Raw genomic sequence first — 25,791 nt, forward strand, 5'->3', positions numbered from 1 at the left:
ATAATGTAGTGAGTTTATGTACATCTGCTTAGCACCAGCCACTGACTGTGTGCCTACTCTTAGGTTTAAGCTTCCACTTTCCCGTTTGGCATGAGCTAGATATAGATATGCTGAGCTGTTGTAGCTTAACTGACATTTGGTGACTTTTTAAGGAGACAGAGTATGACTATGAGGAGAAGAGAAAACAATTAGATATAATTATTGCACGACCAATTCTAGCCATGGAACATCCAAGTGAGGTAGCTTCTTTCCTTACAACACTTTATCAATACGCTTTAGCAGCCTAACTGATGACTCATGTTTATACAGTACCTTAATGCTGAATGTGGACAATATTTGACCTGAGACTGGAAAAGTCATAACTTCAATGATTTTAATACATGATTTTACAGGGGCATGGCAAATGACCAACTTGTGTTGAAATTGTTGTCCTGTTACAGGTTTGCAAGTCCATCTCCTTGGAATTCTGTACCTATTGATGCTTAAAGTTCAGATGCTGTCACTATGATCAGCAGGGTACTAAAATTAAAAGAGTAAAATAATAATATATATTTTCTGTTTTGTTTAGGGTGCAAAATTTGGACATCCAATGGGATTGAACCAGGCTCCTCCCCCGCGTTCTTCTGTTCGAAGATCATTTGGAAGAGCTAAGAGATTTAGTATTACTCGTTCTCTGGATGACCTTGAGGTAATTAACTTTCACTTTAAACTTAGAAGTGAGTCCTGGAGAGGAACTTAGCAGTAGTTAATGCTGATCATTAATGAAAGTAAGTAAGTAATATCTGTAGTGTAATAAAGTTACTAATCAGTATATGACATTTATGAGGGGAATATAGATTTCAGGTATCACATGACTTTCTAAGTATTTAATAGTTTACACTGATGCCAGAACTGGCTGTTCTTGCTGTGGAGAATTTTGACTTTATTTTACCCATCACAGCTGGTCATGTAAAACAAAACAATACAATTTTGCTGATTAAAATGTTCATGATATCTTAGAAATCATTGTATCATGATATGATATAAAAATCAAATGCGCGTGGTATTCATTTTTTCATTCAGGTGATGATCACTGCATTGAGAAAATTTTAGGGGGTTGCTGGACCAGGCTTTTTACATCACTTCCTGGACCTCAGTGGCCAAACTGTATTGATTTTGGTGAAAACAAGGAATGAAAAATCATCTGATTTTAAAAAGCTGCTCCTCCTGCTCTGCTGAGAGCCTTTCTAAACCAGATGTGGGAATATGGCTTCATATTATCTTCTCTTGTAGTGTGCTTCCTTGGGAAAACCTGACCCATAGTGATGTGGAGTTGAATAGAGAGATTTTTTCCTTACCCATTTATCATGCTTATCTGGAATAAGGTTTGTGGTTGAGGAGAAACAAAAATATGTGCAGAGCTCTTGGCATAGGAGCCATGTAATACATATTATACTGTTCCTCCGCATGGGAGGAAATGTGGCACACTGATTCGTCTAAATGGGAAGGAGGTGTTTAAAAAGCATTTGAGATGGGAGGAGGAAAGAAGAAGATATTCTGAGTTTCCTGCTGTGGGTAAATGTAGGAAGAATGGCATTTCACTGACTCTGAGCTAAAGGAGAAGGGAGCTCAGTGCACTGGATTTTTAGGTAACAGAATATATGGAAGGAGCTTCTGGCGTGCTCAGGGAATGCAGGTAGCAACTGTAATTACTTATTTCTCAGATGTTTTCTGTTGTCTTGTCTGAAGCTTTTAAGTGTCTTGCTTTTTCTTCTAGTCATGGAAAATACTTCTTCCTTTCTTTGCACTCAACTTTAATACAGTAAGTGCATAACTTTAAAAAACAAAGCAAGATCCTCTGGATAAAGCCGTTAGAGAACTGTCTAGCTACATCTTTCTTCATTAGAAAATGAAAAATTAAAATTAAAAAAGCTTGCTACTATATATTACCAGTTTTGACAGAACTTCTGGTCACAGTAAGAGAGAATCCTCTTAGTATATCTAAGAACCTAGTGCTCGTAATTCATGTGCAATAGGAAAAACATGGTTCACACCACGTTCCTCCAGATTGAAATTTCATAGAGATTTAGATGCACATCTCATGTTTTGAGAGAGTTTTAAACACCAAGAATATAATTTAATTTCTGTGGTAGGAGCTGTTTTACATGGCATAAATATTCATTAAAGTAGGGACTTGGTACTTTCTGTTAATTTCAGAAAGAGGTCATAGTCACTGGCCTAAAAAGTTAATTTTTCTCTCATTATGTCTTAGTTGGTATTTGATAATGTGTATAAATTGAGTAGCACCAACCTGAGGGACTGAGAGGCTCTTTGCGTTACCCAGTGTCCTAATTGTTAAAGCTGTTACTTTGGATGGGGAAACTTGCATCCTAGGTCACGGTATGAATTGGCCAAAGAAACAATCTGTATAAAAATCTGTATTGGATGAATGCCCTTACTACATGTAGCTGTTTGGGTGGGGACTGCTCTCTGGCAATTGCTTCTTTGCACTTCGAAATCTCTTTTCCCCTCTGCATGCTATTAGAGAGTGATATCCAAGCCACCAGGAGAAATACCAACCCACAGAAGAATTTCAAGAACTTTATAAGTCAAAGTAAAATATTGTTGAGGCATTTCGATTTTGGTTCTAACTTTAACATTGCCACTGCAGCGCTTTTTCCAAGTACTGTTACACTAAGTGTAGCAGAACAAAATGTTGTTACTACGTGCTTAGACTATTTCAGGCCATCTATTTAGAGTTGCTGGAAGAGGAAATAACAATACCAGGAAGTTCTTAGAGACTCCACCTTTGGAATAATGATCGTGAACATATTATATAGGCTGCTCGGTGTCTGTTGTGTTCTTTCCAGTTATCTTAGCAGAATGGATAAGGTACTAACCCAAACACGAAGTCTGAAAATGAATATGTTTCTCTGGGTTTGATTGCTGCTGGCATCCAGCTTAGTCTTCTAAATTGAGCAGTGTAAGTAGGTTCCCCGCAGTTTCCTTTATGGGTATATGCTGAACGCTGTTCATTTGCTTCTGGGTCTGAAGAAGGTTGTATTTGGATTTTTTGTGAAAGTATGAACTAGCTCCTCTTGTCTTTGGAGCGGTAGTGTGTGAAATGCTAGCTGTCAGTTTTGCTATCTTCTGCCATAAGGTGGCGTGATTTCTTTGCAGTTTTCTTTAAATCTATCCAAGTATGAAACATATTTTAATACATATTATTTTAATAAATCAAAACAGTGTTTGCAGGAGACTGTTTTACCTTTTCTTCTAAATTGTTGGATTATGGCTTGTTATACATGCACAGACAATATTCTTATAAGGTTAGAATTAGCTGTAATGATACAGTTTTCCCTCCTTAAGCATTTTCCTCTTACTTGAAGAGGCTGTATTATACACAGAAAAAAAAAGATAAGTCTGTAGGATTAACTTCTAGATGCTGTTTTAACTAGTAGAACCTGTATACAAGATTATTTTAAATCTGCAGGGATCAAAATAGGATGAGATTGCAAAATTATGCTAAGACTATGGTACAGAAAATGTCACACAAAACACAAAATACAAAATTTTATTTATGAACTATGGAAATTGTGCTAATTCATACCAGGACTGATTATCTTGTAAGCTGGAACTCAATTCAGAAAATTAGTGTCTAGTATATGCCTTAATTACGTTGTTTTCTCTAGAAATATATTTAGAACTTTTTCTTTATTAAATTACAAGAAACCTGTTTTTGTTAAGAACAGACAGATGCCTATTTTGTATGAAGTAAAAAATTTTCCTGTGTGACTCATTTGTCATTATGAAGTAGCATCCATTAACAACCGTGTTAAAATTCTGTGATTTCCACCAATTTTAATTTATAGCATGCTTGTTGGTTCGTATCTGCAAGGTGTAGCTTAGGCTATATGGAACTTGCCATGATTTAGGAGTATTTAATATTTGGACTAATAAGAGAGCGTGACCCTATCTTTCTTGCTAATTTTCTTCCGTGTAGGTAAGTGCCACTACTCTCATCCTCTTGCATGATTCTGTCCTGGGAAAGACATTGTTTCTAGATTTATAAACACAGTAAGGGTGACTCTGTGAGACTACAGAGACTAGAACACTGCCTTTGTAAAAATTTACATTAAACAGAGTAATCCTTTTACTCATCAACAGTTTTGGAACCAGATTCCATAAGACTTTCAACTATAGTTCATTGCATTTGTATCTTGATTTTAAATTTAAACTGTAAAAATGAGGGTCCCTTGCGGTATTCCCTTGAAGTCAACAAATTTAGATTCCTCCTCACCAAGGAGAACATTCAAAGCTGTTGTGTTTCCTGAAAATCATTGTGGCACTTGTACTTTGGTATTTCTCTGTGGTTAAAAATAGGGCAGAATAGTATCAAGAGAGATGTAGTATCTTAAGCAAAGAAGTGTCAAGCTCTTTGACTACCGTTAAATAATCTTTTAATGTGGAGATCTTTTTAAAATTAAAAACTGTTAAATATCAGGACAAAAAAATATGGCTGTTGCTGCTTTTCTTCTTGTCCTCATACTGTTTCGGAGTCCTTAAAGCTATATCCTATATGAAAAAGAACATTTGTTGGATCAAATTTCTAGAGTTCAGTAATTTTTCAAAGTTGGAATGTATCCTGTATTCCTTTTAAAAATCAGTGTGAGGAATTTTGTTAGCATGTTCTATCTTAATTATAACTGTTAATAATATAGTGTTATTAGCTGTTATTATAGATAATAATGCTTGGGGTTTTTTGTGTTTTGTTAATTCCACTGAAGCAACTTCTTTTACATTTCATCTGCTAATTGAAAGCATACAACACATCTCTTTGGTATGAGGTTTTTATACTAATGAATGACATGTCTCTGCTGGATATTAGCTTTGGCATCTGTGGGTGGCAAAAAACCCTAAATGCTCATTTGACTTAATAATGAGTTTTTAAGTGGGTACCTGTCTTTGTTTGACTTATTTAAATAATCAGACAAAGCTTACACAGGGAGATAATAGCTTATATTAGACCAACTCGTATACTAGGAAAATCAGACAAGAAGAGCTAAACATGCCCCAAACTTTTCCCACCCTGTCAGTTGATCTAATAAAAAGCATGAACTCTCCCTGCAGAGCTTGCTTCTCTGATGTTCTCAGATCATCACCATGGCCACACCACCACCACTATGGCTAGTATAATTACGTGATTTAAATCAAGAGGCCTCTTTATTCTCATCTTGTAATTGTGAATTTAAAGTTTGAAAAGAATGTATATTTTTTGTCTTAGGTTTCACCAATTTTTTTTAAGCTATGATGACTTGTCACGGGCTGCCAGTATACACAGCTTCCACTGTGTACTACCTTTAAGTATTGCATCTTTTCATGCATTTTGTCCTAATTTTTATCTAAGGTGTAACTGACCAATTGACAATTTTGTTGTCTGCTTGCATGAAGGTGGAGAAAAGGCCAGTTCAAAATAAAATTGTATGAAAGAATAAAATCTCCATTTTTGTATGTAAAAGGTAGTTCTGTATTTTTAGCATGTTAATAATAGAGTTCCTAAAGGGCTACTCCTGTCTCATCTACGGATATTCTGCAGCCTGGGTGCTAACACAGCCCAGCCCCTAACGCTGCTGTTTTGAAAGCCGTGTGGATCTGTGACCGCAGCCTAGGTTCTTTGTTTCTGTTTTCCCTTTGCTAGAACCTGTCTGGTGTGGCTCGGAGGAGTGGCGACGAGTGACGGCTCCTGTTTCTTGGAGTGTGCCACCGGGGTCAGCTTTTAGAACAGTGCAAAGCACAAGGTGTGTGCTTTGTGATTTTACAGTCACTTGCTGTAATAGCTCAGACCCTATTGCTGAACTGTACTATATAGCTTTAAATAGCATAAGTTAGTCATGACATTAAACGTTGGTTTCTTTTCCTTGAATTACTGTAGCATACGTGGTCATGGATCTGATCAGTAAGGCTTTGAAAGTATTCAGTGGTTTCTGCTCTGTTGAGACCTTTGTTACAGTCCTGGCTGGAGTGGTTTCTCTGCTGTGCTGCACAGCGGCTGCACACCTGCGCGGGTAAATGAAACAGTGCCGGGGCACTGGGCAGGCAGGGGCTTGCGATGTTTGTACTGTCACACTGTTAGAGTTGCCTTTTATGTGGCTTCATCCTAAGCCAACGAGTTCATTTTCTCCAGTGATTTCGGACATGGTTTAGAGGTTAGCCCTAATAGCTAGCATCACCGTGCCCAGCAGCAGTTTGAATGCAACCAGCTTGACTGGTGGGAGGTTGGGAGAGCTTGGTGGTGTGATAGTGGCCACGAAGCACCAATTGTCTTTGCAACTATGCAGTACCTTATGGTGCTCATCTTGAGATGATATATCTATGTACAGATAGACCCAGTGTGTCTGTAGGCTACAGTCATCTGGTTCTGGATGATGCCTATGGTGTCCCTTAGTCTTTTTGGTTTTTGCTGACATCATTCTTAATGTGCCTTAAAGATTTCCAGGAGCATCATTTTTTCACTTTTGGTTCTCTAGACTGCTCTGTTAAGAATTTAACACACTTTTCAGCGTATTGTAGAGGATCTTCTTCTTTCTTTTACTTTGGCATGTGTGATCTTATGAGGTACTTTAGATATATCCATTGTTATTACCTAAAGGAGGACAATATCATGCTAGCAGTATACATCTATTTATTTTTTCCACAGATTGTGCACTGGCATTAAACTTAACTCTTTGCTGTTATTTTATATGGTATCATAATGTTTAAAAGATTACCGATATGTGCTCTCAGTTTTCTTTTTGTTTACAGACTTTGTCATGGAAAGTTCTTATGTTCTTCACACAGTTTTGTAAAGTATCTGACAAAGGTGGCTTGGTCGACAGATGAGTACAGCTGTGTGTAACCTCTTGTTTATCGTGAATTGGAGATACTTATTTCTAGATACAATCCAGAATCTTAAATTGTGAGATTTTTTTTCAAGACACTGAGAATAATGGTAAAGTGACCATACTTTTGTAATTTTACTGTTTATTCTTTTTGACAGCTTTTGGGTTATTTTCTTCAGATTCTGGAGAAATTTGCTATGTAAATTTGCATGTAAAAAGTGGAGTAGTCAGAGAATGTGCTGAGAGCTGGATCTCATCTCTGCTTTCTTTGTGAGGTGCATGTGGCAGTGCTCATCATAGCAACGCTCATCCCATACTTCAGTGCCTGAGAAGAAACCAACAGTGTTGCCTTGGATGGATTCCGTAGGGAATTCAGTCCCCATGTGTGCAAAGACAGTTGGCACTGTGTGGAGAAATTTCTCCCGGAAGAAGCAATCAGTACATTGTCTGACCCTGCCACTCAAGCACTGTCCAAGCTTTATTGCCTGTGGGCTTGGCTCTCCAACACAAGCCAATTTCTGTCACAGAACCAGAGGCACAGTGTATGCTTTCAGGGACTAGCTGAGAAATTGTGTTCTGCTTAAATCTTCAGGCAGCAGGCCTTACTTCTTGTCAGTAGCCAGTATCGACATTCTTAAGGTGTTTGATTGAACGGACACAGGTGAATTCATAAGCTGTCAACATATCTGATGCAGTCATGTCTGTGGAACTACAAGGATCAGCCAGGGTGAACAAGTTAAGGTAACCACCTGAAGCTGCAGAGGGGTCATGTCCCTTAGTTCGGCAATGTAAGGTATGAGACCTTGGTTTTGGCTCCATTCCTTTGGTTCTGATTTCTTTGGTTCTGGTTTCTTTGCGCAGTGATGAAACAGTCAGTGCTTTCTGGATTGAGACTTTTGGTAGGTGGGCAACCTCTCAGGGCTGTCTTTCTCCATAACCTTTGGTACCTAGGGTTCTTTTAAAAATGGGCTTGCTCTCTCTGAACTAAAACTCTGTGCTCTCCTGGATCAAATTAATGAGGCCTGTTAACCCCCTGACATTGAGGCAGAGTAATAGCTTGAAGCTCTGGGGTCTAGTATTGAAACCCAGAATAACCTGCTGCTTAAGGCTGGCCCTTGCTTCAGTTTCTTATGTTACAGTTGTTGATTCAAGAGCATCTCTTAAGGCTCCTCCCACGAAGGTGAGCAGTGAGGTGAAGTTACTCAAGGTAATAAGGACATGAGCAGTCTCTGAAGATGAGAGAAGTCTGTTTTTATAAGACTGGACAATGAAATGGCAGATGAAAATGTATGCAGATAAATGTAAAGCAATGCAAATGAGGCAAAATAGTCCTAACTTCAAGTATCAAATGATACGTACACGTCTCTGAGCTGTTTCCTCTCAGAAGGGAGGTTTTTAACTTGGAAGAGACAGTTGCATGAAAACATCAGCTCAATACAGTAGCAATGAAACAAAATCATATGTTATGAATTATTAGGGGAGGAATAGAGGAAATAACCACATAATGATTCCATTGTATAAATCTGTGATTTGCCCACACCTTGAATGTTACGTTCTGGTCTCTCTGTTTCAAAAAGGTTGTGATATGTTAGAAGTAGAAAAGGTTCAGGAAGGCGTAACAGAAGTACAAAATCATAGGTGGTATAGAAAAAGTAGTTAGGGTTGGCTGCTCACTGTCTCCTTCGGGACAAGAAGTCAACACCATTAATTAAAGGTAGCTGGAGCCAGGAGCAAAACAAACAGAAGAACACGATTGTTCATGCAGGAGGTGAGTTGGTCTGTGGGACGCCTCACCACCCAATGCTGTGGATGCAAGAAATTTGCATGTCCTGGGGCAAAGTGGACAAGTATTTGGAAAAGAGAGCCACAGGGGATTATTAAGGAGACAAGCCACACCAGGTTCAGGAAATGTCCTGAACTAAAAGTACCTGGAGTCTGGGAGAATGTAGTCAGGGAAGTGTCCTATATGTTGCACTGTGTTACTCGTCAGCTGACATCCATGTGTGGCCACTACTGGAAATAATACTGGGTTTGATAAACATGTATTTTGAACTGATTCTTACATTCTTAGCCCAAAGGATGGACATGGCTTCCCCTTAACTGTGGAATTATGGATTGTCCTCTGGGCAGAGGAAGCTGCGTTACCTTACACTTGGTGTAAACCTGTTTGTTTGCAGAGTGGGGGGCTTGCTGACCGTCGTATCTCCTGGCGTGGTGTAACTGCCGTGGGCTCTGGGAGCATTTACCATGTGTGCTACAGCTGTCTGAGGGAGAGGGCACCTGTGGCTTTCCTGGGCAGAGTTGCTGCTGCAAACCACATTGCCCGCGTAATTCTGGGTGGGAGGGAGGAGCTGGGTGGCTGGTTTCATGCCGCTGTCCCTGCCCTCTCTTGGCTGCTCCTCCTGTTACCTGGTTTGTCTTTTGGTCATGTCTCGTGCTAATGGCGGTGAGGAGGCATTTTTGCTCTGTGAGATCTGGTTAATGTTAGGGAATGAACTAAGGCCTTATTTAATGAACTGAATTGGTATTTCTAGAGTATAATCACAGAATATATAGGGCACAAATGGTAGCATTGTAGCTGTCTGTGAATTGTTTCTGACCCTATCTCCATGATTAAACTGCTGGGATTTTGGCTAGGAGCTGGTAACATTTAATTTTCACTGTCCTCATAGATTTATCAGTCCAGTCAAGTTTGAAAAAAAAAAAAAAAAAGGCAATCACCTGTGGAGCTTCTACTACATGAGCTACTGCTTTTTGTTTGATATTAAATCCTCCAAACTTTTCATCATTCTTCTGATACTGAAAAATATACAGTAAAAATTCATCCTCTGTTTCATTCTGGACCAAGAAACTGCAGAAGGATGGTGTTTAAACATTACTGTTTGGGCAGAAAGTGTGTGCATTTCTTTCTGAAAATACACAGCTATTGCTGGTCTGTCTGGAGAGTAGGTGTGGTATTGAAAATTACGTGAATCGTGTTTCACTGGGAACGTGATCCTTGTAAATGCCAATGCCCTGCTTACTCAAAAGAACACGGAACATTTTGGTGGGATGGGATAGATTGCGTAATATGCGTACATATGATTGTAATCATACCGAGACACGTACCTGCATGCCAGAAACGGAAAGAAAGTTGCTGTGATTCTTACAAGTTTTAACATTTTTTTTTTTAAAAAGTGCTATTTTTAGATTACAGTATAAGTATTTTTAATAGGGATTGATGACCTAGTTCATTCAGATAACATCCTCATCAAAGGGGAATGTATTAAAAAAGAGAATACTTTGGCGGCAAAAACAATGTTGACTCAATGCTGAAACAAGTTTGGACAAACATGAAGACAGTGTCCTGTAGGCCCTCAGTGAGTGCATTTTACATTAGCAGCTTCCTCGGCAGCATGCTGTTGTCTGTACATAAGCTTTATTGTTACACAGGACCTGCCTGAACAACATTTTAAAAGCTGCCTGTTCCTTTTGATGAGAAGATACAGAACTAGTATTGAGGGCGGAGAATGTGCTGGGGAGGGAGGAGAATGGGAGAGGTGTTGATAGGGCAACAGACAGAGAAGCCTCATTTTTTTACTGGACTCTGGAAGAAGTAAATATGTGTTCAGAGAGAACATAATAATAAAGTTGAAGGGACTGTTTCTTAACAATGAGCTATTAAACTATTTATACATGGAGAAAACTTTTACTGATAGTCAAGTGTCTGTAAGTATAAAGTTTTGTTTGTCTAAAGCGAACAGAAAACAGGAATATGGTTTAATGAGTAATCTTCCGAGCTAAGAAATCTTGCAGTGAAATATGATAAATAATGCTTCTAAGGATTCAATGAGGTTTGAAAGAGACAAAGTTCGTAAGTATTTCAGTTGACTTTCTATATAAGCTCTATTATGAATTAAGAATACACCAATTTTATAGATATGTTTTAAATCTCTCTTTAGCATTGTATTGTTTTTAGAATGTGGAGTGAATATGGTAGATATACAGATACTTTTCTTTAAGTTTTTTATAAAACTTTTACTTTTCATTATACTTGCACATGTATTTTCGTGAAGCAAGAATGTAATGTTAAAGTTGTAAGTTACCTTCTGATTGTTACAGTGGTTGTTTAAGGTGTGCAGCTAAAGTGATTTTTCTTCCAGATGGATTTTTATCCAATAAAACAGAATCCAGATGGTATGAGTTATTAAAATAACTGAAAATAAATGAGAAAATTTCTGAGGTCTAGAGGCTTGAGACCAGTTTTAGCTTCTTGTTGCTCAGAAAACACATATTTTGTAAGTACAGGTCCTAGCTGTATTATCAAATTTTGACATTAGAGTGTTATGCTGTATGTCTGTATATCTTGGAATATAGTTGTCTTTAATGCTAGAAGTATAGCAGCAAAACTATCATTTTTTAAAATGGAAAGGAAAAGAAATAAATCACAAGACTTAGGAAGATATATTTGCATTGTTTACTTAAAAATTAGTAGTTTTCATGCTCGGTTTTACATTGTTTTCCTCAGAATCTATTGATTCTTAGAGGCTCCGTCTGCAGCAGTAGGAAATTCAGAAGCGGCTTAATGTGTTTCAGTGATCTGTCATTTAATCATATCATCCTTAATTTGTAATTTAATTTTAATTCACTGTTGAGCTTTAAGTCACCTTCCATCTGAATGGGCAAGTTATGCTGTTTCTGCATGTTTTTATTACTGGAGAGAATTCAGTATTCTTAAAATGTTGATCAACAGAAGGAAAAAAAATTATAATTATTTGTGAAAAAGTGTATTTTTTTATTGTCAATTTACAGTCAGGCTCTACAGAAGTATTTTTCAAAGTTTACAATCCAGCTTTCAAAACCAAATGTTTGTTTTTTAGAGTAGATTTCTGGATGGGAGCTCTTCCTGAATGTAACACTTGGAAGTGTCCGCAGCAGCCTCAGAAGTGCAGGCAGACAGCAGGGGGCACTCGGAACAGCAGTTTCCATCCAGGCCCTTGCTTCACTGAGTTTATTCTGTGAGAAGTCTTGGGATTTAACAAGGCAGCTTGTATTTCAGTTAGTTATAAACGAATAAATTCCAAATAGTTTGGCTTGAAAGTGTTTTTCGTTTACTAGCACCTTGGAATAGAAAGGACTTCTATCTGTAAAATTGATAGAGGGAAACCACAGTGTTGTAAATATGAGAATCCTCCTTCTTTTAATCAGTAGTATGTATGGGGTCTGTTTCCTGTTGAGTAGCTGACAGATCATTGACAAAAATATGTCTAGACAAATTACAGAAAATTTGGAGAACTAGGAAAAAAGACTCACAGCAAAGTTTTCTTAATTTGTGTGTAGGCTTTGATACTCCTGCTTTTTATTTCAGTATCTAGGGTCAGTGAGCTAAATCATATTTTTAACAGATTTTTTTTTTTCTCTGGCTTTGATGCAAGTAGCTGTTACTTTCTTTAATGTGAGATAAAAAAAGAAATACTTGATGAGATTTAAGATTTTTGGTAGTGCATTCTGCCAAAGTCCAGTTTCCTTTAGGAATTTGTGTGACTAGGAGCTAGTCCAGGGGATTGCCTCTTTCTAGTTGCCTGGCATTTTTGTGTGTGTTTTCTTCTTTTAGGAGTCAGGAATATATTAAATCCTATTCCTCCTTTGACAAGTTAGAACTTATCCAGGCTTCCTGTCATTCTGTCTTTTTCTTCAGCTTTTTCTACTCTGAAAACAAATGTATGAAACAAAATAAGAGCAGGGAGTGGAGGGAGGGTAGAAGAGAAAAACAGATCAACCGTATCTGGGGTCTCTACCCCTTCCCACAGTTTAGCTTCTAAGCAGATGGATGTGGGTTTACAAATGTCGTCTTTGGTATATCTGAATAAGGTTTTTAAAGCTGTTGTGTCATATTTTAACACTTTCCATTAATAGCTTTGCAAATTAACATTTCTTCTGCTTTTGACCTTTGAACTTTGAGTTGCCTGCCTGGTTTACAAGTATGGTGCACAAAATCACGAGGTTTTGAATCTGGCAGCTGCTGAAGTGACCTGTGAAAATGTAGAGGGATATTACTTTTCTAAAAGGCTTTCAGAGTCACGTGATGTTTCATAGCCATTATCATTAACTGGTACTGTCTAATTGGTAGAGCTTATTTGCAGTATTAGCAGAGTCACTGTATGGAAAAAATGTGGACGTGCAACGCTCAGTTCAATGAAATAAAATCAACAACTCTAAAGGTCTGTTTAAACTAAGGGATTATTAAGTTTATAATGCCAAGTATGAGTGCCTAGAATGTATAAAGCGTTGCCCACACACAGTGTTTGCAACGGTGGCTGTGGTGAATTGCTAGCCTTGCCACTACATCCCATTGCATGTGGGGTTGTTTTTCTCTTAATGACTCTTGCGCTCTTGTGGGTGAATACACAACTGTTAAACTCTACTGGTATATTTGGTCTTTCTAGGTGATTCCTAGAGGACTTAGGTTGAGTGCTAAGTCAGCACTATTGATGAAAGTTCTTTTTTGTGTTGCCCCGGGGGGTGTTCACAGGAAAGTTCTCTAGGCATTTCTGATCTATTTGTCCTTTTTCCTTATTCGTCCAGTGTGAGGATTATTATGCACCTGATCACCTGCGTATTTCTAATGTTGTTGCTGTTTGTTTGTTTAAGGTATTGAAAGTGAAAATACATGCTGCGTCCGACTGGGTTTAGTGTCAAGCCATATACAGTTTATGAACAGCTCTAGCATTTTTTTCTTCATAGAATTATAAAATTTTGATACTTATCCACATAGAGTAAAACTGTTGTGCTGTGCAAGTACCATAGGGGATTTGCTTCCCAAGTCCTAAAATAATGGAGGGTGTAATTTGTAAAGCACATTCCTTCCTACCTACCCACCCATTTGTTTCCATTGCATTTCTGCATGGCATTAAATACTTGCAGAAGACACTGTTCTTAAGTGCGGTGGTGTGCCTATTCGAACAAGTAATCAATCATAAAATGAATTTCGTCCATTGCAGCAATTTGCTTGTGTCTCTGGAATGCTTGTTAAAGCGTGATGTGTCCATTTTCATTTGCAATTCACTTAAAATCTCTGATCACTCTAAACTAAACTGAGAAAATCATGTTTTTCTGTTAACTAAGTCTCTTCATCTCAAATCCAAAAATGAGAAGATATGCAGACTTGGACTGTCTTTTGCAAGCCAGTCTTGTGAGAACTTCAGTAAAGGCTCTTCTTTCTGCTTGATTTTCTCTCTATAAAGTTCAGAGGAATATCTGCCTTCTTCATAGGATTATTTTTATACTAGGGGCTTGACCTAGGAACTGTATGGATGTGGGGGATTCCACATGCTGCATTTAAAAATGCAGAAGGTTCCTCTTTCCTAAACTACTGCTAATAAGTCCACCTTGGCTTTAAGGACATCCCACTAGCATAAGAATGCCCACTAATCATTCCCAGTTTGCAATTCTGGTGTTTATTTTTAGCAGAAAATTGTATTTTGATTGCTTGAAAAATAACAGTGATGAATGCTTTAGGTCCTGTTGCTATTTAGTTGTGAATAGTAGCAAACTTCATGAAATCCTATACTTTCCTTATACAGTGTCTTGAAGATGTTGCTCTCACAGGCAAGTTAATAGCACTTCCCTCTTACATTACAAGTAACCTATTTTGCTCTCTGTTCCTAAGGCTCTGTGCTCAGAACTGTCTTGACATCGGTTGAGCATAGGCTTGTGTAGTGAGGAGGGAAGAGCAGAATATCAGTTGGTTTCTGAAAGGAGAATTTTGTCTTTAGTGACAATGGGCTGTTCCTAGGTTTAACCAAATATGCCAGGTTTCCTTGTAATAAGGATTTTTACAGGCAATTTATAGTGTTAACCACTCAAAAGTTAAGCAGAATAGACTGTTTGAGGTCCTACTTTATTCTGGCTTTCATTATGTAAACCTCTGAAAATAGTGGTTTACTATGTAAATGTTTCTATAACTAATGTTAGGGTGATTAACTAATGTTTTTCTGAAAACTGCCTTGGAAACTGTTTTATTGAATACAGGACTATCCCACAATTCAACATAATTTTATTTTCCTGATTTGTTATAGGAAACGTTTTAAAATACGATCAGTGTGATTTATATAAAATGATCTAGCTTTTCTGGTGAGAGATAATTGAGATCTAATCTGAATCCCTGACGAACCACAGCTTCCTGCATTGGCCTGTTGCTATGGGTAACATAAAGGGAGTAAAATAGAACTTCATATGAAATGCCTTTAAACTTTACTGGCATGTACAGGCATGGAACAGGGTTGAATTTTTTAGTTTAATCTTTCAGAAGCTGATGTGTTAAGGAAATGCTTTTTCCATATTAAGTGAAGATGAATTTAGGAAGAGTACTGTTAGGAAAAATAACTGCCGTTTCTTATGAAGAGCGGGTAAGTGATACGAATTATATTTAGCTAAAGCAAGGCATCCTTGCAGTGAGAAATTAGAACAGGCTATTGTTATTGGCAAGAAATTAGAGAAGAATGTTATCAGCTTTAGAATGCTTTTTGCTTAGCCCTTAAGCTTTTTTTACTTTAAAGTATTTGAGTTAAAATTCTTTTGTGAATGCAAACATTGGATTTTATTATCAGAGTAAAGACAGTCTTATTTATCAACTAACATTCAGATTTTGAGATGTATTTATGAACTGTGCCCAATATGTATAAAGCTAAAAAATCAGTATGTTTATAATCTGTGCCTAGTTTTTACTTGTGCTGTGTATTTTGTGTGTGCTTTCTGTACCATTATATCAGTATTATATCTTTAGGTAAAACTGTATGCATTTTGTATATATCTTTATAAAAATAATTTTAAGGGTGGATTTTGCATTTAAGCCACAGTGTTTATATGTGATAAAGTTGGTTTTGTTTGGGGTAAAAAGTTGAACATTTATTTCTTAAAGGAATTCCAAATGTCACGTCATTTACTGTTCATTTGTTGTTTTTGTAGATTTAAATATTTGACAAAAATATCTAACTTTCAGAGAAGAATGTATTCAGTAAAATTACTGTACAGTACTTGTACTGTATTTTTTTTCCTTTGGAATTCTTGCATCTGTAATACTATTGTATTAATTATTATAAATGCACTTCTTTGGTGGCAGAAAAGATGAATTATGTAATAGTCATCCTTTAACTTGCATTCTGAAGGGGCATCCTTCTCAGAATTCTAGATCTTTAAACCAATTGCCATAATATTTTGAACCGAGGGTAAAAATAATATTACTCGAATATTCAGGTGAGAAATACATTTGAGATTATTAGTAAGGAAACCTAGCAATAACTTATAAGTAATATGGCTTTATTTTTTATTTGAAATGTTAGAACATGGTTTAGTATATTTTGAGACATGATCTCACTCCCAGAGATCATTTGGGTTCATGGCATTTGTACAATGTTAATGCTGTAATGTATTTAAAAGGATAAAAATACATGTATGTAATGTAAGTCCTGGAGTAACATGACTTAAGATCTAGGGACTCGCTTTGTAATTCATACCTTGGCAAAAGGAGAAGTTGCTTCAGGTGATTTAGTAAGGAGCTTGAACAGAGCTGGATGGAAGCAAAGAATTGACTGAGTGATAGGCTTTCCCTGAGCTGAGTGACAGAATGTTTGAAAGTTGGCTATTTCTACTCAGTCACTAAATCTTCAGTCTTTCATCTCTTAAAGAACACAACAAGTTTTCCAAACTTATTTTGAATTTTGAAATCGTATGAGAAAATCAGTTCAGAAGAGTGGTGGAGCTAGGTATGCTTTTCCAAGCTGAAAGGCTTAATTAGAGGGGCTTTTGTAAAATGGTGTGTAGTGTAATATTGTACTAGGTAAGTCTTGACAGATTTTGAAAGCAGCAGTCAGAGAATTCTTTGGATGCAGCAAAAAGTCGATGCCTGTATTGGAAGAAAGTGTGCTTTAGAAAGGACATATAAAGAGGTCATTCTTAATCACTTTTTCTCTGAATTTTTCTGGATGCCCAGGAAAGAAATATATGTTTCTGTTTAGTCAGTGATTTTGTCATGGTTGGGGTACGAGAGTGGAATGCTTCTTCACTCTCCTTAGAGGTTTTATCCCTCCGCATCTCAGAAGGAGTTGGAAATATGTATGTCTTTTTTGACTCAGGAAGGCACTCGCCCACGTTCTATTAGCACAGATGATTTCATGTTGTTCCATTTTATTGCTAAGGCCTGGCATTTCCTAGTATGTGTCACCCCTCCCGGTATCCCCGTCTTTCCTTTTGTTCGTCTCAAGTACTTGAGCATGACTTTGACTTGAATGACAAATTCTGAGTTGGAGAAAAAGGACGTTTTTGCATTGTGTTACCTGGGTAGTCTGTACACATGGATTTATTTGCTCAGTGTAATATCTGGGATACGGGTAGGATATTTTTGGGTTTTCTGCCTCATGGCTTTATGTCAGACTTTGACAGTACTTAGTTTCCTGGGACCTGATCCATGTAAAATGGAACTAAGTGGGTTTTCTGGATAAGAATTTCTGTCCACTGAAAGATGTCATGAGACTAGTTTCATGCAGTGGTGCACACAGGTAGCAGGTTATAGACCGTGAAAGGTAAAAGATACAGGCTGTTTCAGCCTTATGAATTATTCGCCTTTATGCCCTCTCTCCCTTTTTACCCTGTTGTTGGTGCGAGATACTATGTTGTCTGTTTCTGTTCTGGAACAATAAGTTGAAGTACTCACAAAGTAGTTTTCTCCATGTTAATTATAGTAAGCTAATAGTCTTTCAGATTTGTTGCAAGCAGATCCTGAACGCGACATCAAAAAACTCATGGCCCCTTCTGGTTTTTCCACCTAGCAAAGAGAGATGATACAAAGAGAAATTTTATGTTTACTCTTAATTAGAACTTCATGCTATCTAATATATGCTGCAGCACTTGCCAGTTTGTAGAGACCTAGAACATCTTTCATGGTGTATGGTAATTGGGAATTCACTGTTCAGCTTGCTGGCCTTGGCACTGAGCTCCTTGCCTGGATCCCAGGGGTTGAGATCTTGCCCTGAAGCCTGGGGAAGAGAGTTGCATCCTCCACCTTTGCGGGGTGCGTGTTTGTGTCTGGGTACCTCAGCTGCTAATCCAGCTAGAGAAGCAGCCAGAGTTCCCATGAAGAGAGATACTGGAAGACATTTTAGTTTTCCTAAACTAGATTTATTTTAAAAATTTTGGTAGCTTGTTACCATTGGACTCCTGGCATATTCCATGGGCTTTTTCCTAAGCAAATTTGGAAGTCAGGGTAATTTGAAGAACTAATTTCAGTTCTTATCTGGTTGTGAAAGATTTGAGGGTTGAATATAATTAGATTTTATCTCTGGGTGATAGTTCATATGTGCATTCACAAAATGAATACATATATGTCCTGTCATTTGGAGTGAAATACTTATATACTTTTTTTTTAATCTTCACATTAGCCCTAACTGGCACAGGGTTGTGCCTCACCCTTTGTTTCTTTCAGAAAAGGCCACATACAGGAACTGTTCAATTTTATGGCTTCTTAATACATATATTTTTTTAAGAGATAGTTCTTAATATCTATATGGTAAGTGTTAAATTTCAGCAAATAATAAAACTTTTTAGTAGATCAAATTCTGTCCTGAGGAGCCTCCAGTGGTGGTAAGCGTGAGCACTGAAGGATGAAAAACAGCCCCCAACATATAGTGAATTTTTAAAATGAGATCATCATAGTATTTAAAAAAATCTGGTCTTGCAGCTTACACCTTTGGGCAAATCTAGACAAGTTTCAGCTGAACAGTTTAGAAGAGAAACTTCTTTGTCTGAATGTGGACTGCATGCAGTTTCTGACAGGTTTATATCAAGATTCCTAAGTACTCACAAACATGTTTTGAACATATTGCTGTAAATTCTTACACAATAATTATAAGCTTTAGTTTCTAGTTGTTTTTGTAGACTTAAGTGGATTTAGTTCAGTCACATAGATGTATTTAAAGAAATGTTCTTAAAATAAATTTTATTCTGTGATCTACAGAAGTAAACTGATAATTCTTGGAATGTGGTGGGTAGTTTTAGTGACACTGTAATGTACAAAAAATACCATGTAGTTCGCATATATCAAAACCAAAGGGAAATTTGAAATTTCTTAATAGCACAGATATAGGTGGTTGATATTTAGATAAGAATTCTGTTCTTCCTATGGGTGATTTTTTAATGTTTAAACATAATAATTACTGACGCCTTGCTTGGAGAGATTTTATGATGTTGACAGATGTAATGTAATGTGCATTAGCCAAAGCATTTAAAATAAAGACACAAACCCAACCCATGGTGTGTAGAAACCTCACTGCATTAATTTATGCTAAATGGATTGAGGAAAAACTGTATCTCATTGTCCATAGAAACTTAATGAAGTGGTACTATTACTGTAATGTTTGAACTTTTCTATGAAATCACACCATTTTTCCTTTAAAATGACATTTTAAATAGTTGACTTCCCAGTTTTTGAAAATGGTAGAGCAAATGTTCCTTTTACTATCAGGAGAATCCTGTTCATTTTACCTGATACCTTTCAAAGACATGAAGGAGAATTGTACTTGGTGTTTGAATCTAGATTCATGCAAGCTGCCAAAGTAAATGACCATTCCTAAAATGTATATATTTTGAAAGTTTTTTTTTCCGTCTGCTGTGTAAACTGATACTACTACTTCACTTTGAGTCATCCTTTTCTTCATTCTTTGAGAAATGACATTGGAATTGTTTATTCATTAGCTGCTCTGTACAGTATGCGAATAAGAAATTAGAAGCAATCATATTTATAAAACGGAGTTAAGTAATGTAAATTAAATTTTCTAAATTACAAACATGAATTAAGTTACGGCTTCTGAATGCATAATATGCTTGCTAGACTGACATTCAAAATAGAAGTAGAAAAGATGTCCTAAGCCTCACTGAAGAACTGTACCCAAAACAGAAGTACTTTTTTGATACCTGAAACAGTGCTATTAAAAAAAGTGAGAGGCCTGGGTACACTTTTGATTAGATTATTATGCTTCACGGATTCAGAAGCATTTATTTTTGTGTAGTTAAAGAAGTGGTGCCATAATTTTTTTTGATCTTTTCCAAGAAAGATGTATATGTGTTTATCTGAACTAGCACCAGAGGGATGATGTCAATAGAGACTAGTTTAGACTTTGAAAGTTCCAGAATACTTGCATTAAAAAGGAGATCAGATCCTCTGCTGATGATGTGAGTGATGAGGCCACAACAGTTTAGAACAAGTGATATTCTTCAGATGGTGTTAACAGCAGTATGAGATCCTGCGATGAAGTAGAAAAGGAAAGGAAGGAAAAGATACTATTCTTTTAAAGATTAGTGAAGTTTTTGTGGATTTTGAGGAGCAGAGGGAGTGTTTGTTGCCAAGGCTGGACAATGCAGACAAACTGTGGAGAGACAGCTTTTCTCTTGCATTGTGTGTATATGTATGGTTTTTTTCTTCCTTGTCTATTCCATCTTGGAGATACTGTAGATACATAGGGCATTCTTCTCTAGCTTTTTAAAGCGCAGTGCAAAAGAAGAGAGTTTCTTTTTAACTATTTAGAAAGTTATTTAAAGGTTCAAGGAGACTTTAAATGACCAAGAAAAGGTTCCCCAAATTTAAATAGTAATAGTAGCCATTAAAAATCAATACAAATGTCAATCTAGAAGTCATCTGCCCTTCTAGTTTTTCACTCAGCTGAGTGTCAAGGTGCAAGCTCTGGAGTACACGTTTGTGAAGTGGTCACCTGCTTGGTTTTACAGAAATGTTAGCTGCTTTGAGGTAATTTGTAATCAAAGGTGAAAATTTTAGAGCAGATAAACACATAAACTTCAACATTTCACTAGAAGACTAGTTGTCCTTGAAAATTTGATGTAACAGACTAGTAAAGGTGATAAAGAGTTCTTACCTAGCTTATTGGAAACACACATCTTTTTGGTTTTGTGGAAGTTGGAAGTCATCAGCGGGGAAGTTTTCAGAGTAATCTGATTTACAAAATACCTGAATTTTAATTTTGACTCCACATGTCTCCGGATATTGCAGAAAAATGAAGTATATGAGGTGGTGTTTTCATTTTAAGTCTTTGCGGGTCACTTTGAAGGTACCTGCTTTCTCGCATGTACCAACCGATTGACTCTGTTCATCTTGGAAGGATGATTGGAGTCAGTGTAGCTACTCACAGGAGGAGGTACTTTGTCCAGTAAGTACTAGTGGGATCAAGTTCCAGGACAGTGGTTAAAAGGCCTGTGGTGAACTTCATGGTGGGGGGGAATCTGTGAAAGTAACAGCTGGCTTCTTTAGATTTTCCTCTCTCATGTTCCTGGTTGTTAATAAGATAATAAAAGTAGCTAACACTTCAAACATTCTGTGAAGCTCGGAGATTTCTGACACTTGTTGTGAAACTTTAGTAACGCTTATTTTTCTCTTTCTTATTACAGTCAGCAACTGTTTCTGATGGAGGTAAGCTGAAGCTTGTTTTTACTTTTATAATGAAAAAGAATCAATTTTCCACATTAAGTAACATAACATGTGGTAAATAAGGTGATATATTACACGATGTGAGTCCAAAGTGGTGCAGAGCCCTGTGACTTCTTTGGGAACGGTGCCAATAAAAATATTACAGGATTATGTTCACATACTCTCACTGATTCATTTGCATAATTTTTTGTGTGGCGCATCTCTCTATATATGCACGTTTTTATTATAGCTAGGCTTCTTCATTCATAATAATAAAGAGGCAATGCTGGTAGACTTCCGTGTAGTTGGATGGTAGATAAAATCTTGTTCTGTTTTATTGCCCTTTACATACCCTGTCTGCTTTTGAAGAGATATGCTCGAGCTCCTGAGTTGTAAGCTGTGTTGGTGCATTTGTTGAGGTTGAAATTGCTTTGTAGTGTGATGCATTTTGAGAACGGGGTAAGTCATCTGATACTTGTAAAATCCCAGCATGGAGCTCTAGCAGTTCTGGAGTAGTTTTAAGTAAACTCTTTATGTCATCTAAGCTTGTTTGTTTTGATTTCAACATGGCTTTAATGTTCTAAAGAACGTCCACGCTTTGTTAAATGTTAGAAGATGATTTTTCTGAACCCCTGAAGTTAATTGAAACAGTTGAAGTATGCTTCATTAATGGAATAAAGGAATTTGTATAGTTTAGGATACGCAAGGGAGAGCTTTTCTCACTTGTCTTGCTTGGCAAGAGTTGGTTCACTTGATCCTGCGGAGAAACTCACTTACATACGTATTACTACTTTTGCTGTTCTTTTGACAACAGTACAAGACAATTTTATTAAAGAAAAAGGGGGCAAACTATTGCTCTAATTAGTGCAGTGAAATTGAAGAAATATTTTGAAAGGATAATTTTTTATATTACATGCAAATGTAAATGCAAAAGTAGCAATACTATTCACAAAACTCCATCGTGTCCTAACTTCTGATTCCTTGCAATACTAAAACTACAGTTGAGAGAAGCATCACTGTTTTTGGTCCTTTTGGTAAAGCCGTTTTCCAAAGGGTCGCTTGCTTTGTCAGGTATTTTCCTTCTCTGCTCCTGACACAGTCTGCTGCTGTAACAGTACTTCTGCCTAGATAAAGATAGACTCTATATTGTATCTGTCTTGTCTGCAAAGTGACAAAAGAGGGGAACAGAAAATCATTGTGTCTGTTCTGCTTTCTGTTTCTAAAATGTAGCCCGTGTTTTTGTGGGAGAAATATGTATTTTTTTCCCCTCACATGTTACCTGTTTGATAGAAAAATCAAGACAAAGCACAGACTTCTTTTGTTTGTGTATGTGGTTAAATTAAGTTCCAGGTGCTGAGGGACAAAAAATGTGACTGATCTTTTTCAGCTAAAATGGAATGTACTTGTGTCTTGTCTCCACGAGGATTCTTGGTCCATGTTAATGAAAATTATTTTACTTCTGTTGCCTATCCAAACTTGGAGATCCCATGACAGTACTCGTATGATAGTCATTTCAAGCTCTTTATGCTTCCAGCTGAAAGTTTATTTTAAAGATCATATTTATTTTCAGTTCTTCCAATATGACTTTGTTTTCATTCCAATTCCATAGGTAATTGTGTTTACACAGCTAATTCTATACAGTTTTGTGCAGTCATGAAATCTAAGGGCCACGTAGGTTGCAGAGGTGAAGGAACAGGCAACAAATTATATGCATTTTTCTGCTGAGTTGTATGACCTGTTTTTTTCAGCTAGTGCTGAATATCTAACATGGACTCTCTCTTCATCGCTGAACTGTACTGAATAGTGTTGAATCAATGCTTAAATACTTAGAAAGTGGATTGGAAAAAGAAGAACCTGAGAGACTGTAACCAGAAAAAGTGAAATGAAATAAATTTCTAATTAATTTCATTTAGAGCTACACTGAGTAAAAAGCTCTAATTCAAGTCTGAATTATATTTTCAGGCTTTCACTTTTATGGAATATGTCACAGCATTGAAATTTCTCCAATCTTCTCAAATCTCACTAATTCATTAATAGATGCACAGATTTACATGTTTTAGGGCGTGTCTAGATTAGAGAAATTTGCACCAGTGTAGCCATTAGAATAGCAGTGCATATTTCCCTTCCTAGACTAAATCTTGATATTAGTATTTGTACATATAACTAGGTGCTATAAAGAACATTGTTAAGCTGTAGTCTGGAGTGGAAAATTTGTGTGTAAAAAGTAATTATTATGTGTTTGTATACATCCCCTCAGTATAGTGGGAGGCATGACAGCTCTCTGTATGTTTTCTTTCCAAGGTCAATGAAGCCTCATGTCATATGGCTTTTATTACATTAGAGTCAGGCACTGGAAACTGTCTACCCCTTGATGCGTTTATTGTACATGGTAACTCAGCTTGTGCAGGGCTGGCAGGTTCTCATTAGTCAAAACTGTGCACTTGGGCTTTGCAGGATAGGTAACCTGTAAAAGATATAGGTACTTGAATTAGTGTTGTTTCCAGAGATGCTGACCAGTAGCAACTCTTAACTGTAATTGAGTGGCTTAATGAATTGCAGACAATCAGAATGCAAACTAATAATGCTTAGATGCAAGAGCACTGCTATAGATCAATTAATCTGCAGCACCTATTCTCTAGTGTTACTACAGTGATGTTTAATTAGCAGATTTCTCCTGCTTCCCACCTCGGAACCTGTCCATTCCTGCTGATGGTAGGAGTAGTGAGGGTGCGTACACAGCGTGCAGGCTGTGGCTGATGTTTTGAGCACTGCGCCATCTAAATCATCATGGGGATGATCAGTAGTCCCCAGCTTATGTCTGATGTTGGCTATTCATACCTAGATGGCACTTTAAGAAGGGAAAGCCTTAAGGTCGAAGGACATATAATAGAAGTACATCATCATTCATCTCCCAGACAGACAGGTGGTGGGGTATCTGAGCTGTGAAGAATCTCTAAGTCACTTGTGACCTGCTATTCCCTACAGACATCAGTTGCACACAGCTGAAGTCTCTTACTTCCACGTACTTAAGCATAACAGATACTATATGCATGTCTTTTTCCTAAGGTACTACTTTGCTGTAGTCTCTACTGACTTTTTGTTTTAGTGTTCATCACCTGGAAAAGTTTTCATAAGGAAAAGCATTCTTAAATACTTTTTTGAAAGGAATCTGATGTTTACAATAATAAATAATGTAAAACTGTGTTGTAGAAAGTAACTAAAGAAGGTAGAGCAAAAAATTGGCGGTGAGATCCAAATAAAACAAAATGCTACTGTTTACACTGTAAATACAGATGGATTATTTGCTCCAGCAAGTATATGACTTATTTTTCACTTACATTGGCAGCCCATGCTTGCTGTAGCTGTGTTCCACTGTAACATAAATAATTCAAGTTCCTTTAGCAGCAGTGGCAAAAGGTCTTTACTTTAAATTATTTATGTAGCATTTTATAATGCTGTGTGTTAAGTATACTATTGCTTTCCTCTGCTTGAAGCCATGTGGGTAAAGAATCGATTTGTTTAGAATGGTGTTAGAGGCTACCAGGAATTGCTGGGGGGAAGTGCGTTAGCTTGCCTTATCCCAAAGTTGCAGAGGAACAATGTGCCGTGCGGTGAGACTCATCTGCACCCAATGGGTTCCGGGAGGTTGCAGCTGAACTTGGTATGGATTCAGAAGGATGGCTTTCAGTGAATAGCTTGAAGTATTTGGTTAAGTGGCACCACAGTGGTTCTTACCAGCTTTATCCAGGTAAAGTACATAGTGATTAACTGGAATATCTTAATTATATGAATGTATGCATTTCAGTGATTACAAGGAATACTTGTAGCTACTTACAATAATAAAACGTATTTGTAGGTCAAAAAATACATATGGATTTTGTGAACAAATGCATACAAAAATATCCTTGATTAAATGTATTCAGACTTGCTGCTTTGTATTATTTAAATCTAAACTTTCAAAGCAATCTTATCCTGTATACTTTCAAGATTTTAGCTAAGTGCCTGCATTTTCTTACATAATGCTGGATTTGTAAAGCAAAACCGGAACCTCCACAAAATGTGTAAACACAAAAGGTGTAAAACATTGTTTTTCTGCAGATTTTTAGAAAATATTCTCTGTCAATTCTCTGTTTGAAGAAGGTAATAAATGAAACTAACTGAGTGTGCACAGAAAGTGGTGCTTCCTCGCTAGATATGGTGCTCTCAAATGGAACAGAAATTAAGTCCTGGGACTCAGGATGCTGGAATAAGGAGCCTCCTTGTACAGGTCGTGCAAGACAAGTTGATGCTTTCACACAGTAAGGAGAAAGGCAGGCAGGCATCAGGAAACTCCACAACCCTGCTAGTCTTCCGTGCACCTAAGTTGGAGTTTTCACGGTAAGCTCCTTTGGCATCCGGAGATTCCCAATAATCTTCTTCTTTTAAACACTTAACAAGAAGGAAGGAGGCCACTTTGCACAACAGCCTTGCAGTTAGAACGTTTGA

The 25,791-nt window shown here is 37.1% G+C and overlaps 1 protein-coding gene across 5 annotated transcripts in view; it reads left to right on the forward strand.

Annotated features, from left to right (window-relative positions):
• The window catches only part of RGS12 (regulator of G protein signaling 12), a 91,973-nt gene that overhangs the window by 22,826 nt on the left and 43,356 nt on the right, over positions 1-25,791 (forward strand). For 2 of the 5 annotated variants that reach the window (XM_075420417.1, XM_075420416.1), the window contains exons 3-4: positions 569-688; positions 21,288-21,309. In XM_075420417.1, the coding sequence (XP_075276532.1) occupies positions 569-688; positions 21,288-21,309 (142 nt within the window). Of the gene's footprint in view, positions 1-568; positions 689-1,540; positions 1,676-10,435; positions 10,566-14,524; positions 15,245-21,287; positions 21,310-25,791 lie in introns of those variants that run through there. The other 3 variants (XM_075420420.1, XM_075420419.1, XM_075420418.1) reach the window with 3 other exon arrangements.

This window comes from Opisthocomus hoazin, chromosome 5 (genome assembly GCF_030867145.1).
Source record: "Opisthocomus hoazin isolate bOpiHoa1 chromosome 5, bOpiHoa1.hap1, whole genome shotgun sequence".
NCBI classification, from domain to species: Eukaryota; Metazoa; Chordata; class Aves; order Opisthocomiformes; family Opisthocomidae; genus Opisthocomus; species Opisthocomus hoazin.